We start from the raw sequence: 18276 nt of genomic DNA on the forward strand, positions 1-18276 counted from the left end.
AATAAAAGTAAGGAAGGAAGGAAAACTGATTCACAATCTCTCCGAATCGAGAGAAAATAAGAAGCTATTGAAGAAAAGTTGTGTTGTGTATTTAATATTACAAAACTGTTATTCCCATCTTTACTGATTCTTGTCTATTTCGATCATTGTATTTAATTTTTTGATAGGGAGTTTCATGCTATCTCGATTAATTATAATATTCGGTAACACAATATCTATCCTAGGGTTTGGTGTTCAAGATATCATTTTATGAAACGTTATTTTCATTAACGTTTAATGTTTTATAATTTTTTTATGACACCGATTCTCATCACTTATCTTTACATTGTTCCTCTTTTTCATATTATTTTTTATTATTTTATATTAAACAGCTAATCAAATATTGTTTTGTACCAAACACTTTTATTCTAAACCATTATATAATCGTTTACCATTAATAGTTAATATTTAATAATTAAACACTATTAAAACAATTAACAGCTACTAATACAACTACATTTACAAAACAGACACTTGCTCTGCGCGAGCTAGTCAGCTAGACCCGTTGCTTCCTCCATATACACTTGTTCCCTTTTTGGGTCAATCGACGCCTAACAGTTATTGTTTAAATAAAGGAAAAATAATAAATTTGAAATAATGACATTTCCTTTCTTTCTTTTTTTTTTTCCCCAATCCAAACATAAAATGAAAATAACAAAAAAAAAAGTAAATAATATTATTCCCCAATGCTTTTCTCCGTTATTTTATTTCACCCCTAAAAATTCCAAAAAAACAACAATAAACGCAACCATCAAATTTTTTTCTTTGTTTTTTTTTACATTTTTTGTTTTCGATTTTTAAAATGTAATGTAAAATCGTTTTCATGTTTTTATCATTCGGATTCTCATTTTTATTTTTCTTTCGAAATGTGTTGTGTGAGACTCTTTATTTATTTATTTATTTATTTATCCTAGAGAATTAATGTGTTCTTGTACATTGGATGTCAATTCGATATTTGATTATTATAATCAAACTGAACTATTAGCAATTGATAATTTTGATTTTTTAACAAGATGGGTTGAAATGATCAGTAACTCAAATGTGATCCCTTCTTTTTTTCTTGAAATTCTTTCTCCATATTGTTCGTTGAGAGGGATTTTATTTTATTTTTTGTTTGGATTTTATGTTATTGTTGCATTAATGGGCTCTTTCTGCTTTCCTAAAATCCAGAGCCTTCCTTCGGATGTTCCTTTTTTTTTTTTTTTTTGTTTGTAGCTTGTTCTTTGTTTGCTTTGTATTTAAAAGTTTTGTCAGTAGAAAGAGCCAAAGAAGGGTTTGTTGAAGGAGAGAGAGAGAGAGAAGGGGGGGGGCGCGCTTGCTGTTTTAATTAGCTCCAGGATTAGTTCCAACTATAACTGCCGGGGTGAGTCCTCATTTTATTATTTTTAATTTATTATCTTTTGAAACCCTAATTTAAATTTCGTGTATAATTATAATAAAATTTAGTAATTAAGTATTTATCTTAAAAATCAATGCAAGTGGTGGAACCGATTTAGTTGAGCGTTAGCTTTCTATGTCTAAAACAAAGCATATGATAAAGAAGCAATCAAGGATTGACTTGTCTGGACTAAATTTATAGTTTTATTTAAAGACCAAATCAATAAAAAATAAATTTTTTTGTTAAAATAATAATACTTCTAACCATATATTGGAGAAAAAATTATGAAATATAAATAATTTTTAAAAAATATATATTTTTATTGATTTGATCCATAAATAAACTTCCAGTTTAATATTTCCCAATTAGAAAATATCAGTTCAATGCACAATATGTTCCAAAATTGACATTTATGCCATTCAACTCAGCATTTATAGTAAAGAAGGTAGAAAATTCTTATCTTCAAAGATGGAAAAGTTTAGTGTAGTGTCCTAATCATATAAATGAGCCTGTCACCTTTTTATATATAAAAAAGATTATTCACTAATAAAATGATAATTGAGATGGATAAGGATATCTGACTTTAATTACTGAAAAAAAATATAAATTCAATACTTGAAAAGCACGCTTTACTAAAAAAATTAAAAATCATTACATTAGAAGAGTCGAGATGAATTAGGCCTCCTGGTAAAAAAAAAAATAAATTCCGGAATGTTCTCGTATCATTTGGATACAAAACTATCCTCGTTTTTATAGTCATCCCTCTTATTAATGACTTTGAGCTACTTCTCATAAATTGACTCATTCAAATTATTTTTTATTTTATGCTTTCAAATTTAATATTATTAATGAATTGTCATTTTCCTTTGTTTTTCAGAAAAAGGAAATTACATAACTGACCAAGTGATCACAAAAAGAGTATGAATTTTTATAATCGTATATACATCCACCTCCCTACATGCATTTTGGAGACATTGTAAAAGTGTGCATCCCATGCAAAGTCTGTGTTGGTTGTAATTACTAAATACCCAAATAAAGTTTAACAATCACGTGATCGGCTGGCCAAGATCTAGAGAATTAAAAATACTAATTTTATATTTTAATCATTTTACAGTCCGAAACTCGTTGACTCGACTAATTCGGATTTTTATCATATAACTTCATAAAGTGGCAAAGCGCTTACTCCCGTATATTTAAAGGGACTCCATATCTAGAGTTTGAATTCGAAACCTCTAGTTAAACGAGAAGAGATCTCTATTATCTCATTTCACCCATTGAGAGTTAAAATTACCAATTTCGTTCTAAAAACAAAAAATTGCCGATCAAATTATATAATTTTAGCAGTGAATTTGAGTTTAAAGTTCTGTTTTCTTCTTCAATAAATATAGAGATAGCGAAATTAACAAGGGTACAAAATTTACTGTCCATTTCTTATAATAAGATAAAAAAAAAAATAAACGCTAGCTAATAGAGTTGATGAAGTTAATTAGAGCACGAAACTTATTATTTTAGATATGTAGTCCATTTTTTATGATAAGATAATAAAAAAATAAGTATTTTACATATAAATTTTGTTTTTTTTATACTTTTTTAATAAAAGCTTAGCTTTTGTTTGGATTGGTTGACTAATAAATACAACCAACCGCAGTAGGCTAAAATTACTGAGATAGTGATGCATGCATGTATACATAGACTGAACTTATGATGCAAAATATATATAAATAAATAAATATAATTTAATACTTGTAAATAAAATATTCAGGAACACAATGTTATTTCTAAATGCATGAAGTCTGTATAGAAGAATGTACTTAAAATTGTTGAACAAGAAAGCTAATAATGAATTATTGATTATGTAAGTGAATACTTGAAAAAAAATTTCTTCTATTATTTTTGTTAAAATAAGTGGTTAAAAAGAATTTTACATTAATTGATTGTTTGGAATAAATGAATTCATTAAAATTATGGAATTAATTTATAAATTTAAATTTCTGTGTTTATATGAAAGAATGAAGATTAAATTCTAAGAATTTAATTATATGAAAGTGAATATAACTGAATAGTTATAAATTAAATTTTACCAAAAAAAATGAATTTTTCAAATGAATTTTAGATTTAAACAACTCGAAATTTTACGATAAAATTATTCATCCTTATAATCTCCTAAAATTATTATACCAAGGATATTTTAGAAAATAAAGTAAATAAAATTTAAAATTTAAATTTATTCTAAATATCAAAAATTTATTTACTATCTAGAGTTCAATTGTAAATAAATTTTATATTTTAAATTCATTTATATCAAATATAATATAAAAATATTTGAATATTTGATATTAATGTATGAGAACAAAAAATACATTAAAAATATTCAAAATAAATTTATGTTTACCAATTGCATAATTCAATTTTAATTTATACAATATGTCAATTATCAACAATTAATGCAATAGGTATTTTATTATTTATTGGTGAAATAGAGTATTGAAAAAAAAAAAAAAAGGCGAGATAAGAAAACATATGGTTCTTATGAACTGCAATAACCCATTGGGTTAGCCTATAAATATCAGAGAAACTGCTAATTAGTCAGGGTAATCGTTCATACAGAAAACTCTTATTTCTATTATATTCTCGTCTTTTTCTCTTCTGCTTAAGAACCATGATAACACCAACTCTCTCCACCGCTTCACTCTCCGGTGTTCGGCTCTCCTCCGTCGTTCCGGCGGAGGTAACCAGCGACAAGGAAGACCATAAACTAACAAATATAGATTTGGCCTTGAAGCTCCACTACATTAGAGGTGTGTACTTTTTCACAGCCGAAGCAGTGCAAGGTCTCACGATTTATGAGTTGAAGAAGCCAATGTTTCCGTGGCTTGCTCAATACTACACCGTTTCAGGGAGAATACGAAGATCTGAAAACGGCGGACGACCTTTCATCAAGTGTAACGATGGCGGTGTACGTATTGTTGAAGCTTATTGTGACAAAACTATAGAGGAATTGATGACGGCAATTGCGAAAAATCATGAAGATCACAGCAGATTTCTCGTTCACGATCAAGTTCTCGGTCCTGATTTAGGATTCTCTCCTCTGGTTTATATACAGGTAATTAAATTTAAATTAAATTAATTAATTGCTAAATTACATATTACGAAATAAAGGGGATCAACTGCTGAGAGGTTTTAATGATCAAACTTTGTTCGTTAGACAAAAAAAAAAAAAAAAAAAAAAGGAAAAAGGAAAAACAAAAAATTAATTGTGTAAATGAAAAAGTTTAGTAGTTAGTGAATTTAATTTAAATATGTTTTTCTTTCAGCATCATGAATTTAATTTAAATGTGAAGGTAAAAAAATGCATTTGGAAACTAAATCCTTATTAAATATTTAATTGTTTTAAAAATTATTTTTAGACCAATTAGAACATAAGCTTTGAATTTAAAATTATTTTACCTCGTTTTAGTTAAAAAAAAAAAATAAAAGATCAAGTTTTTAACTTTTAAAATAAGTAAAATATTTGAAAAGAGAACTAAAAATTTTAAGAATTGAAAACATTTTATTTTGATTTTTATATCTTTGATATTGGAATTTAGGTTTTTTCTTTTGTTTTTATTTTTTATGAAATTTAAAAAGTAAAAAAAATATATTTTTTAGTATTTTTATCAGAATGTTTTAAATTGATTTTAAACTCTTAAATTGATTTAAAAATTAATTTTGAATCAAATTAATATTTAATGAAAAAAATTTAAAAATCCACCATTTATGGATACCTCTAATTGATCCAATAAATTTGGAAGCTGTCTTCCTTCCTTGTATGGCTAGAATAAGAACTACTAAGGAAGTTTAGAGTTTGAACCCCAGTCCTTTAAAATTTAAATAAACCGTACTGGCTTGATGACCAACTATGGCTATAGGTAGAGGGCTTGGCAGCTTCTAGATGGCTGGACTATGTTCTTAACTTCTCGTTAGGCCGGTCCAGTTCCCGGTTCAGATTGTCCAGTTTCCTTCAAACAAATGGATTTAGCTGGCAGTGACCCGGGGTGTCCAAAAAAGATCTGCGTGTCGAATCCGTCTAACATGCGATAGGACACATTTGGAGTGTAAAAAGATTTGCGTGTCTAGGACACATTTGGAATATGAATAATAAAATGGTAATCGTTAGTTTGTTTACCCATTAGCTCTTAAGCCATTCGGTAGTTTTTCATGAAAAGTTAAAAAGTAAAATTTTAGATGAATTAATTTTATTTAAAGGTTATTTTTAATTTTTAAAAATTATTTTAAATATTATATTACCTAATACTATAAAAAATAACGTTTAACATTTTGACTCAAAAAATTCTTGTTGAAAACCGTCTTAATAATCATCTCAATGTCTAAATACGATATGAAAATTAAACAAGTAATACGAATGACGCATATAATCCATTTAAATAATTGAGTTGAATATAAATTAAAAATATATGGACAAAAAAAATCCGATCAATTTAAATGCATACAAGTTAGAAAATATGACATTTATAATGTGTGTTATCCGCTTGATATATATATATATATATATATATATATATATATGAAATGATCATTTTATCCTTAATTAAATGGATAGGCAGGTTATGCGATTCAATGTGTAATATGATTTATTTAAATTTAAATTATGTATGAATCACTTATTTATGATACAAATTCATTTAAATTTAATTATAATTCGTTTAATATTGGTGTTAGGTAAAACATATTTTTATGTAACTATCCATTTTGACTCTGAGCTGACACGTTAAGGTGACAAACATTATGTCCGTGTGCAGTTACGAAAATTTATTATTTTGTTCCATCAACCGTTAATATTATGTTTTCGTGTCGTGATTTGATTTATTTCCGTGTTGTTGTGGACCTGCTCACGGGTTAAGCTATAAATTTCATTTTATCATGAAATTTGCGAGTCAAATCAATTAAATTTTTGAAAATTTTGGTGGCATTTTTTCTTTTTGAAATATTTTAAATCTAACGTGTTTCTAAAATAATAATAATAATAATAACATTGTATCGCCTTTACGTAGGTGTAGCTATGACCTTTTTATGGAACCATACAATTTATTGTAAAAGACCAAAAAAAGAGAGAGAGGGAGAGTATATAATATTTTTGATAAAGTGCTGGAAAGTACTGTTGGCTTGATTTGTTTTGAATGACCTATTTAGCAGGAAGTAGATTTCACAATAAATGTATTCCGAAAATTATTTTACTAAAGTATAATTGTTTAGTATACGAATTAACTTTTTGGAAATAAATTGTTATCAATTTATAAAATATAAATAATAAAATAAATTGATAAATTCACTGTCACTTAATTATAAAAGTGTAAATTTTATAATCATTTCTAAAAAATTTACTTCCTTTATTACAAAGGAAGTTAGATTATTTACTTTTTACGAAATAAAATTGCTAATGCAATAAATTTAAGTGTTTTATATATCTTCTAAAACGTTACGCTTCTTAATTTATTTACCTTCAATCAAACATTACTTATATTTATAAAAAATAGATGAAATGTTAGCATATGTTTGAATTTAAAGGAATAATCTCTACATGCCATGTAGTTTGTGTATTTTTGAATAAAGTTTGGACCACAAAGCTACAAAAGAAGGTAGCTATTTATTTCTTATTAATATACTTTTTTAACCAAAAAAATTGTTTCTAAAAAACTAGCTATTTAATATAAATTTACTTGTTTGGCCACACATGCTCAATCTCCTTGCACTATTTGTTGTTTGTTTCCCACTCCATTTTCTAGAATTATTATATGTTATAATATTATAGTAATAATTAATTAACTAATCTATTGTTTATTTAATTTTAAAAGAAATTATTGTTTATTTGATCAACAGTTCACTTGGTTCAAGTGTGGAGGCATGTCAGTGGGGCTCAGCTGGGCTCACTTACTAGGGGATCCATTCTCAGCTTCAAATTTCATCAATATGTGGGGCCAATTTATGAGAGGTCACCAGCTCTCCAATTCACTCCACGTGCCAAAGACCAAGAAACCCGAACACCCACCTTCACCTCTCAGGAAACCTTTTTCTATAAAACGGGTTGACCCAGTTGGGGACTGCTGGGTAACTACCGATAACTATAAAATGGAAACTCATGTTTTCCATTTCACAGCAAAACAACTAGACAACATTGAATCAAGCATTTCTGATGTAGCTCAGCCAGTCAATTTTTCGAAATTCGAACTCATTTCCGCAATAATATGGAAATCTTTATCCAAGGTTAGGGGGGATTCAGGGCCGAGAATTGTGACAATCTGCGCGAGAAATTCTCGCAATAGTGAAAGAGAAATTCCAAGCAACAAGATGGAGTTTAGCATTGTCAGAGCAGATTTCTCTGCAGCGAAATGTGATGTTCATGAATTAGCAAAATTAATTGCAGAGAAGAAGGAAGAGGAGAATAGCTTAATTGAAGAAACAATGGAGAGTGAGGATGGTAAATTCCATGACTATATAGCATATGGTTCTAATTTGACATTTGTGAATCTGGAAGAAGCAAATATTTACGGGCTGGAATTGAAGGGAAATAAGCCTATTTTTGCATATTATTCCATAAAAGGTTTTGGTGATGAAGGAACAGTTCTAGTGCTTCCAGGGCCGGAAAATGGTACTGACAAGAGAGGTGGTGGAAGGACAGTGACTGTAAATTTGCCGGAAAATCAACTTGTAGAGCTAAAGAATGAGCTTGTTGAAGAGTGGGGCATTGCTTGAGGTAAGAAATTATGTAAATGCAGAAATATTTGGTTTTTTAGTAAATGTGTTACTTGAATTTGGCTGTAATAATAATAATAATGTGTGATTAAAACTGATGCCAAACTATCAAACTTTAGGTGATGTTTGGTGATGCAGTGAAGTAAATGATTTGGCTGTTGATTGATTGTGAGGGGTGATGTGAATTTCAAGAAAGTAGCTTCTTGTTAGTAGTAATTGTTAAGGCCTTGCAAGGAGATTTTGGATTCTTAATGAATGTGTGAACTATAGATGATTATATATCATTACATTGAAGGCATGGACACCGGCCACGTAAACCGGAAATGCTTTTTTGTTTGGAGCTTCTATCGGCTATGAACCGATTAAAAAGTTTACCGAACACCTAACAATTATAAATTAACTATTGGATTATCAGCTACATGACTGAAGCAAACCCCTATAAAAGAATAGAGACTAACCAATTTATTAAGTTAAATCTTATTGTAAATAGTAATTTAATTTGTACTTTTATCTGTTTTAAAATATAAGTAATTTAAAATTTTGCACAAAGATAAAAAAAATAATTAATTTTCTTTAATTATAATAAAAATCAAATGTACCTTTTATCTCAAAATCAAGCAACTTGTAAAGGTAGTTATTGTATCTACTCATTCTATCGCAAAATATAAGTTATTTTTAAGTGATTATTTTGTCTCAAAATATAAGTTGTTTTGAGTATTTAAAGGAGTAATAAATGATGTTTTTCCAGTGTTACTCGCATTTAGATTAGTTACAATAAATATTTTCATAAATAACTACTCACTCAAACTCATTTTATTTGGATAGTTTGACAAACTATGCAAATTAAAAATTTAGTCAACGAAAGTTATTTATTATTTTTTACCCTTCGCTAATTGAAGATGTTAATAAAGTCTCTCAATAAAGGATTATAAATATTTTAACAGGAAAATAATTGTTTACATATTTGAAATTAGAAATCTTGCAAATATTTTGAAATATCTAAAAAATGAATAACAAGCAAATAAAATGGGATGGAGAGAGTATTTATTTTGAAATAAAGGATAGTTTGGTCGAATTACCCTTGAATTTGTTATAATTTAGGAGAATTAATTGATCGTTTGCAACAATTTTAAATTACTTATAGTTTGGATCAGAGGGACTAATAAATAAAAATAATTTTAAAAAATATATCATTTTATTATTTTTTAAAATAATAAAAAACGGCTTTATATAGGACAAAATAATCTCTCAAAGCACTTTTATTTTGATATGGACGGAGCAGTAAATTATGATCATTACTATAGGGGTGTTCTTGGAAATTACCACGGTTCCATTTAGAGTGATTTTGGCAATGATGCCAAACAAAAGGCAAATAAACGTTACTTTCATCCAAATAAGCCCATTGGGCATTGCCGCATTGGTGCCTCCTAATTAATATTAATACTATATTAATATTAATTTTTTTTATCCTGTGAAATTCTGTAAAGAGCAAAGTTCAAAATAAAACAAAACTAAACGAGGAATGAAGAAGCCTTCAAAATGTAACTTTCAATTATATACTACTACTAGTAAAATTTGCAAATCAATTAGGGTTGAAATTGGAAATAATTTATCAACAATTTTTGAACGATTGATTAATTTTTTCTCTTAAGTGAAGCGGAGTATTCGATTTTCATCCACAAAATAAATATTCAATAAAATTACTTTATCATTTAATGGGCTGATATGAAAGAAACATAATTTAATCTTATCTTAAACCTTATAATTTGATTTGACAGCGAATAACTAATTCTGCACTAAACATAAAAAAAATAATTCGACTAGAATTCAAATTGTTAATAAATCACCAATTATTTTACTCTCACGTTTCACTTTCGTCAAACTCAATTTCTTAGCAAATTTTAACTCTTCATGCACATCCCAAAACTCAATTTGACCCTTTCAAGTTAACAAAGACTTAATATAATTATGATGTTAGAATGACGTAATATTGCTATACGTAATAAGTTGCATGTTTTCTTGAAAAGCAAGTAAAGTGTGGTAAGCCACACTTCTCGAGTAGTGACACGTGTAAAATTACTTGTCATTTTTAGGTTTAGGTGCAAATTAATATATGATATTAATTAATATTTTAGGAGTAGATAAGCTTTTCAATTGTTATTTATTTTAACATGTTATTTCATTATATTGTTATAACATTTGACCTACAACATCTTATTATTGTTAAAAGCTACTCCAGTTTAAAAAAAATGTCATTTTTTACTTTTTTTTTTATTTCAAGATGAGTGTAATTTTTATAATTTCAATTTATAATGTTCCGTGGCATTAGCTTTTATATATTAATATTTAAAATTTTTTTCATTTTGATATTTGATGAAACGAAGGTTGTTAAGTGCCCTCGTAGGCCTATAATTCAACACAAGTTAAAGAAAAAGTGAATAGTGACTCCTTTTATAGGGAAGAAAAGGAGTAATTGTAAACAAAAGATCACATTTAATAGTTGCAGAAAGGTTGAACACCTTTTCTCACCCCCTTTGACCCTGGAAGAGAGAGAGAGAGAGAGAGAGAGAGACCCCAGCATTAGTACAATGATGAAAGAAAGGAAAAAGAAAAATGGAAAAGAGAAAGGACATTTATCATTTTCATTGAAAGAGAAGGAAGAATTGTCAAACCATGCGGCTGTGGTTGCGGTTGCATTTGCCGTTGCCATAAAGACACCAACGCGGAAACATAAAAGCTCGCTTACTTTGATCCCATCTCCATGGCGGCAGTCTGCCTTCAACTTTGCAATGACGCCTTTTTCTTTTTTTCTTTCTAAATTTTTATTGAATAAAATAAAGTTTTTTTTTGTAAAAAAAAAATTAACTGGTCAAGATCCCGGTAGGACCCACCTTAATACTCTACACCTGTTTCTCTTTGTCTTCACCGCATCTCTCTTCCACCTCCCGCTCTCTCTTTCGCTGCGTCTGTTGCTTACCCACCCCCATCTTTTAGGGCGAGGGAGGGGAGAAATTTCAACCAAACTATACCAAACCCAAACTCCGATTATTTCAAGGCCTCAAGGGTTATTTTATTTATTAATTTTTCAATTTTGTTATTGGGATTATAATTGATTTTTAGATCAGGATGAGTTCGGATTTGGTTAGGTATGTTGAGTCTGTCCTCGGGGTCTCGCTTGGTGGTTCTGTGACTGATTCGCTTCTTCTGATTGTCACGACGTCGGTTGCGGTGATAGTTGGGCTGTTTGTGTTTTTGTTGAAGAAATCGTCGGATCGAAGCAAAGAGGTGAAACCTGTGGTCGTTCCAAAGTCACTTACGGTGAAGAAAGAGGAGGATGACGCTGAGGCTCTTGCTGGTAAAACTAGAGTTATTATCTTTTATGGGACTCAGACTGGAACAGCTGAGGGCTTTGCTAAGGTATGATCACCCTCTTTAAGAAAGAATTATAAATTTTTGAGCTTTGATCGATTGATATTGTCTTTGGGATTCTATTTTGGATTTGATGTTTTGGGATTTTGCTGGGTTGGGTCCAACTGGAAGATAATTGATTATTGTGGCTGCTAATGATGGTTTCGGAAGTCAAAGTATTTCAACGACGAGCATTTAAAGTTATGATTTTGATTGATTTTGAAATTCAAAAACAGTACTTGGTTAATAGTCGTTAATAATAAGTGGCTTATGTGATCTGGTTATTTAACTTAGTCTGTTCTACATAGAAAGTTCATATTGGATTTTGAGATGAGCCAATTTTTTTCCAATTGCTTGGGGGCATTCTCTGACCAGCTGTTTGGAAATAGTTTTGTCACTTTCAAAAGAAGATATTGCTTTCCTTTGGCTCTCAAGTCTCAAGGCAGAAAGGGAAATTTTAACTGATTGTAGATTGAAGATTACAATTGTTGACTGCAAGCATAAGTTTGATGCTTGTTATCGTAGAAAGAATTGGACTGTTATTAAAGGTTTGCCCTTTATAATTTATTTATGGTTTTCATTGCAAAAGAAGTGGGGGACTTTTGGGATACACATTAAGGTTCTATGATAAATTTACCATTCCTTTATTCTTGGTTTTTCTATTATGCCTAGTGTTTCTGTAGATTTGACATCCTAGTGAGCATCATATGATGAGGAACGGACAGGCAACCAATGAGGTAAATTTGGGAACAGTCAGCCAAGGGAGGTCAAATACATGCATAATATTGTGATTTCGAGAAACTGGGAGCTATCCATGAGATGTGCAGTGGATTCCTATGGAAATTTTTGGCATAATGTGGAAATCATAGGTAGTAGGTGCATGCTGTTGTAGGGAATTTGCTAGGCTTTTTCAGAAGAGATGATTGCATGTGTATACAGATGTACTTTTTCATCTCTTTGTACATGTGTTATTGTTTGTCATCAGATATCCAGCCTTTGATTCAGAGAAGCAACAGCTCAATTCTCTGTGTTGAGCTTTGAATACTATGATCTATATAATCCATTCCTAATTTCAATTGATTATTGTTTTGATGAGGTTTTGTCCTAATATCATTGCAGTCCTTATCTGAGGAGATCAAGGCAAGATACGAGAAAGCAGCTGTTAAAGTTGTTGACCTGGTATGTTGGGAAGTATTGCTGCATAATGTTGTTCTTCAGAAAATTGGGTCTTTTGATTTGAATGATAGAATTTTGTACATGTCTATGGTTTTATTTAGGATGATTATGCTGCGGATGATGAAGAATATGAAGAAAAATTGAAGAAGGAGACTTTGTCATTTTTCATGGTTGCCACGTAAGACAAACACTCACTCTTACTGGTTTTTTGCCATATTCAAAATCCTATCTTTGGGATTTTAGAAAGAACGTTACATTCAATGTGCTTGAGCTTGGGATTGCAGTTATGGAGATGGAGAGCCAACTGATAATGCTGCAAGATTTTATAAGTGGTTGACTGAGGTTCGTGACTTTGATAAGATGCTAGAATTGAATGAGTTTCTCACAACTCATTGTGTTATCATTTATGTTGTATATTATATTTCATGCACTATCTTATTTAATTTCAGGAAAATGAAAGGGGAGTCTGGCTTCAACAGCTCACTTTTGGAGTTTTTGGCTTGGGTAACCGTCAATATGAACATTTTAATAAGGTAAATTAAGCATGATATATTCTTTTTCTTTTCTCAATTTTATAAACTGATATTATAATTTGATGGAATATCTTTGCAAAACAGATAGCAAAAGTGCTCGATGAACAACTTAGCGAACAAGGTATATTTGCATTTCGTTTTTTTTTTTCTGTGTGAGTGCTTGTTTTACTGTAATAGTTTGTAGAATTAATGTGTAGTTCTTGCTGATTGCCAAAATGCCGAGGATTTTGTTCAATAATGAATTTCATAAGTTTTCATAAATGTTTTTCATTTCTTAACTCTCAAGGAAAGCTCAATGGCTTGCGCATTTCATTTAGCAGAAAACATTGTTTGTAAAGTGCCAAATTGCAATTTGTTTCAATTACAGGTGCAAAACGCCTCATTCCTGTCGGTCTTGGTGATGATGATCAATGCATTGAAGATGATTTTTCTGCTTGGTAGGCTATCTAGTCAGCTTTGAACATTCTTTTGCATGCATTCTGCAATATTTATTCAAGCTGATGCCTTGTCTCCACTGCTGAGAAGATGGAGTTTATTTTCAAAATTCAAATAACTGTCATTTTTTTCTCTCAGGAAAGAATTATTATGGCCTGAGTTAGACCAGATACTCAGAGATGAAGATGATGTGAATACTCCTTCTACTCCATATACAGCTGCTATTCTGGAATATCGAGTGGTGATTCATGATGCTTCTATGACATCTTTTGATGATAAATCATCACACTTGGCAAATGGGAATACTGTTTTCGATATTCACCATCCATGCAGGTATTCATTAATTCTATATTTCCTCGTTAATTTGCACATGTTAATTATCAATATTATTGTTTATTGAAATTTTGATATTAATTTGATCACAACGGATATTTGAAACAAAGGATTCATGTAGCCGACTCCAGCTAGTTTGGGACTAAGGCTTGGTTATAGTTGTTCTTGTTGTATTCTTTACTGAAATTTGTGTTTTGCCTCTTGCCTCAAAGGGCTAATGTTGCTGTTCAAAAAGAGCTCCACAAACCAGAGTCTGACAGGTCTTGCATACATCTGGAGTTTGACGTAGCAGGGACTGGTATTACGTAAGTTCATTGTCTACAATCACTGTTTTTATCTACTACATGTATTTCATTATTCCAGTCCACTATAGTTACAAATTACATCTATTCTATGTACATCAAAGTATGAATTATTCTTTCGATTTTTTTCTCCCTTGATAGAATTTTTCCCGTTTGGATATGAACCTTTTATGTATCCCAATTTCACCGTCCTTTTATGGCAATGAGCTGAAGTCTAAAGGGTTCTTGTCCTGTCTTACACTTAGGTTATTTATTTTGATTTTTATCTCCAGGAAATAATGCTCTACTTAATTTTTTTTTTCTTTTATGGGATGATTTTATCTGTCTGCTTTCTCTTATTTCCTATGGTGGATTTCGGACTTTCTTGTGAGAGTTTATCTTCGCATGCTTCTTTGTCCTAATTTATATGCTTGTATGCCCTCTGGGTTTAGTGTATTATTCCCCTTAAAATGCTTTTAGTCATTTTCTGGCTTGGGGAAATCCGGCCTTTGTTTCAAAATGTGTTTTTGCATTTAATACATTTCTTCCATCTTCATGTTCTTGTTTGGTGGTGAATTATTGGTATATGGTTTTTCTCTCCCTTTTTATTAATTTATTAATTAGAATGCTTATTGCGTCTTACAGTGACGTTGAAGGTATGTAGTTCGCTAATTTTCTATCTGTTCACTTATTTCTTTAGGTATGAAACTGGTGACCATGTGGGTGTTTATTCTGAGAATTTTGACGAAACTGTTGAAGAAGCAGCAAAATTGTTGGGTCAACCATTAGATTTGCTATTTTCTGTTTACACTGACAATGAAGATGGCACACCCCTTGGAAGTTCATTGCCCCCTGCGTTCCCAGGGCCATGCACACTGCGAACTGCCTTGGCACGCTATGCAGACCTCTTGAACTCACCTCGAAAGGTGATCTTTTGGCACAAATGCCATTTTATGTCTGTTTATTTTCTGGTTGCCTTATCTGAAGTATGCACACACATGTTTTCAATTTCTTCCTTTTTTTTTTCCGTGCAGGCGGCTTTGATTGCTTTGGCTGCCCATGCCAGTGATCCTAGTGAGGCAGAGAGACTCAGATTTTTAGCATCACCACAAGGGAAGGTCAATGTATCGTTCACTCTTAGTTTATATTTGATTTTGTGAATTTCATATGCATCTTTGCCCTTCCTATCTTCCTTATGTTCATCTTTCTTTTTGTTTTTTTGTGGTCCAGGATGAGTATGCTCAATGGATTGTTGCTAGCCAGAGAAGTCTTCTTGAGGTAATGGCTGAGTTCCCTTCTGCAAAACCTCCCCTTGGTGTATTTTTTGCAGCAGTAGCTCCTCGTCTACAGCCTCGCTACTATTCGATCTCATCCTCCCCCAGGTAGTTTAATATTTGTCATTGAGTATTCAAAAATGCAATTTAATTGTTGGAATCACAAAAATATAATTTCTCATTATCTTGTGTGCAGGTTTGCTCCCAGTAGAGTGCATGTGACCTGTGCTTTAGTTTATGGTCCAACACCGACTGGTAGAATCCACAAAGGGGTGTGCTCAACCTGGATGAAGGTAACTGACTTGGCCTTAAATATATTGCATGCTGCAACTACTACTCTTGCCACACAGTACTTGATGTTTTAAGTTGTCATTATATGTGGACCACCCCTAGAAATGACTTTAGCTTTTGTAACATCTGATTTATACCTCTATCCAAATATATAATATCAGAATGCAGTTCCTCTGGAGAGAAGCAGTGACTGTAGCTGGGCTCCCATTTTCATTCGGACATCTAATTTCAAGTTACCATCTGATCCATCAGTTCCAATTATCATGGTGGGACCTGGTACTGGATTGGCACCTTTTAGAGGATTTCTACAGGTGTGTAATCAGTAATGTGTGGATTTCCTCATTTGTTATCTAAAGAAGAAAGCTGAAGTCTTTGTTCCTATCAGGAAAGAATGGCCTTGAAGCAGGAGGGCGCTCAACTTGGTCCTGCTCTGCTCTTCTTTGGATGTAGAAATCGTCGAATGGTTGGACCTTTCCTATGCACAACTCTTGATTGGATAATTATTGATAATGTTACCAGCTTATGCTCAACGTTTCCTGCTTTGGTTGTCTCCAGGATTTCATATATGAGGATGAACTCAATAATTTCGTAGAACAAGGTGTGATATCTGAGTTGATTGTTGCATTCTCAAGAGAGGGGCCACAAAAGGAGTATGTTCAACATAAGATGGTGCAGAAAGTAAGTACTTATGTACATCGAATGAAATGTGGTTGAAAATAAATCATAACTTAATATCTTTTAATGCAATTTGCAGGCAGCACAAATATGGGCCATAATTTCTCAGGGCGGATACCTTTATGTCTGTGGTGATGCAAAGGGTATGGCCAGAGACGTCCACCGTACTTTGCATAATATTGTTCAGGAGCAGGTATTTACACATTTCATTGGCACTGCCTTTTTTCCTGAAATGTGCTTGTGTACATATATATATGCCTGTGGAGGGAGGTGGTGTACGGCTCTTTCTCTTGAGAAGCATAGCATAAAAAAGTTAATGCTTGATATCTAATAGTTGTATCAGTGGATTGATATTTTTCTTCAGACTATGCTTTTTTTGTTTTTATTTTTGACATTCCTTAATGTTGAGGTCCGACTTGTACTTTGCTTTACATTGATATTATTTTGATTTTTCTGTTTCATCAATGTTAATTCTAAGGGGGATCCTTGTCCTTTGCAAACTTGTCAACTGTGGCTATTTTTTGAATTTATCATTATCTTTTTCTTCCCAATATCATGTTTATCTCCAATCTTTTGTTTTTCAGGGAAATTTGGACGCATCGAAGACAGAATCAATGGTTAAGAAACTCCAAATGGATGGGCGATATCTCAGAGATGTCTGGTGATAGCTTCCTTTTTCACATTCAATCTATGGTTGTTAGCAGTGACCTTTCTGAGTATAGCATTGAATTTATTCATCTACTTGCTCAAGCTTCTTGACGGGTATATCCAGCAGGGTCGATTAGGATGGTGGAAACCAAAACTTCCAATTCCTTTGAAAACAGAAATTACTCTCTCTACCTGCCCTTTTTATTGTCTTGAACTTCTTTTTTTTTTTTTCTCTTTTCTTTTCAAATACAAGCATCCTGTTAATCTCCTACACTCTCCTGAATTGAAAATTTTAAACGAGCAATAGCATGTAGCTAGTTACAGAATGTCAACAGACACGCACGGGTTGCATGTGTGAATCGTTGTAGTAAAAGATGGTAATGTGGAATAAACTTAAGTTTGTTCTTGAAACTGAACTTTTAATTTAAAATTTCTGTTCGTCTTTGTGCTTCTGTTGAGATGTAAAGATTTAAGCAACAACTCAGTAGCAAAATTTTATAAATGCCCATAATGGCATTAATTATGTAAGGATTAATTGTGATGCTGCAACTAGGGAGTTATATCTTGATGCTGCAACTAGGGAGTTATATCTTGATGCTGTCTCTGTTGAAGGTTAGCTGGGTTTTACTCTGCAATTTCAAACAGAAAAACTAAAGGTGATCAAATCCAATCCCGACTGAGAAATTTCTTCCTTTGTGTCTAGAAATTGTTATTAATTGTGATATAATTTTGATAGATCACATGATTAACATGATTCTGTAATTGATACACATGCATAATTTCTTTCTGTGAGGACTTTCGTAAAATTTTTTTAGGTTTATCATTTTACCATTTAATTTTCAGATTTAACTTTAAAGAACAAAATCGTGAACTCAAAAAATTACTAGTATCAGAAATGGCTAATTTGAAACTCCTATTTAATCTTTATTATTAAAGAAACCTCTTAATGCTTGCCAACGGGATGAGGCTTTTTTACTTGTACTTTGCTTTTCAATTCAACCAATCAAAATCGGACTGAGCTGGTTATTGACATTAATATCCTAAACATTAATCTT

At 31.2% G+C, this 18276-nt stretch overlaps 2 protein-coding genes across 2 annotated transcripts; both read left to right on the forward strand.

The window, feature by feature from the left end:
• Positions 1–3988: 3988 nt before the first annotated feature.
• On the forward strand, positions 3989–8419 carry CER2 (HXXXD-type acyl-transferase family protein). Its single transcript, XM_089725716.1, has 2 exons — positions 3989–4520; positions 7295–8419. Exons 1-2 carry the CDS (start codon positions 4077–4079, stop codon positions 8165–8167), a joined length of 1317 nt encoding a protein of 438 aa, XP_089581842.1. The 5' UTR covers positions 3989–4076; the 3' UTR covers positions 8168–8419.
• Positions 8420–11107: 2688 nt separating this feature from the next.
• On the forward strand, positions 11108–17490 carry ATR1 (P450 reductase 1). Its single transcript, XM_089725715.1, has 18 exons — positions 11108–11584; positions 12695–12754; positions 12853–12929; positions 13036–13093; positions 13201–13284; positions 13369–13405; positions 13652–13721; positions 13858–14052; positions 14265–14357; positions 15034–15259; positions 15368–15451; positions 15564–15715; positions 15804–15900; positions 16060–16209; positions 16284–16361; positions 16454–16576; positions 16653–16766; positions 17158–17490. The coding sequence occupies exons 1-18, from the start codon at positions 11294–11296 to the stop codon at positions 17236–17238; spliced, it is 2070 nt and encodes a 689-aa protein (XP_089581841.1). The 5' UTR covers positions 11108–11293; the 3' UTR covers positions 17239–17490.
• Positions 17491–18276: the final 786 nt, after the last annotated feature.

The sequence above is a fragment of the Jatropha curcas genome, chromosome 9, assembly GCF_041381405.1.
Source record: "Jatropha curcas cultivar XTBG-Jc1 chromosome 9, XTBG_Jcur_1.0, whole genome shotgun sequence".
NCBI classification, from domain to species: domain Eukaryota; kingdom Viridiplantae; phylum Streptophyta; class Magnoliopsida; order Malpighiales; family Euphorbiaceae; genus Jatropha; species Jatropha curcas.

Bases quoted from the DNA above. Each gene is read 5' to 3' on its own strand.
- CER2 (XM_089725716.1), top strand. From the start codon at position 4,077: ATGATAACACCAACTCTCTCCACCGCTTCACTCTCCGGTGTTCGGCTC. The intron at 4,521-7,294 runs GTAATTAAATTT...TTTGATCAACAG, and splicing joins CTCCTCTGGTTTATATACAG to TTCACTTGGTTCAAGTGTGG.
- ATR1 (XM_089725715.1), top strand. From the start codon at position 11,294: ATGAGTTCGGATTTGGTTAGGTATGTTGAGTCTGTCCTCGGGGTCTCG. The intron at 13,094-13,200 runs GTTCGTGACTTT...ATTTAATTTCAG, and splicing joins TTTATAAGTGGTTGACTGAG to GAAAATGAAAGGGGAGTCTG. The intron at 16,767-17,157 runs GTATTTACACAT...TTTGTTTTTCAG, and splicing joins ATAATATTGTTCAGGAGCAG to GGAAATTTGGACGCATCGAA.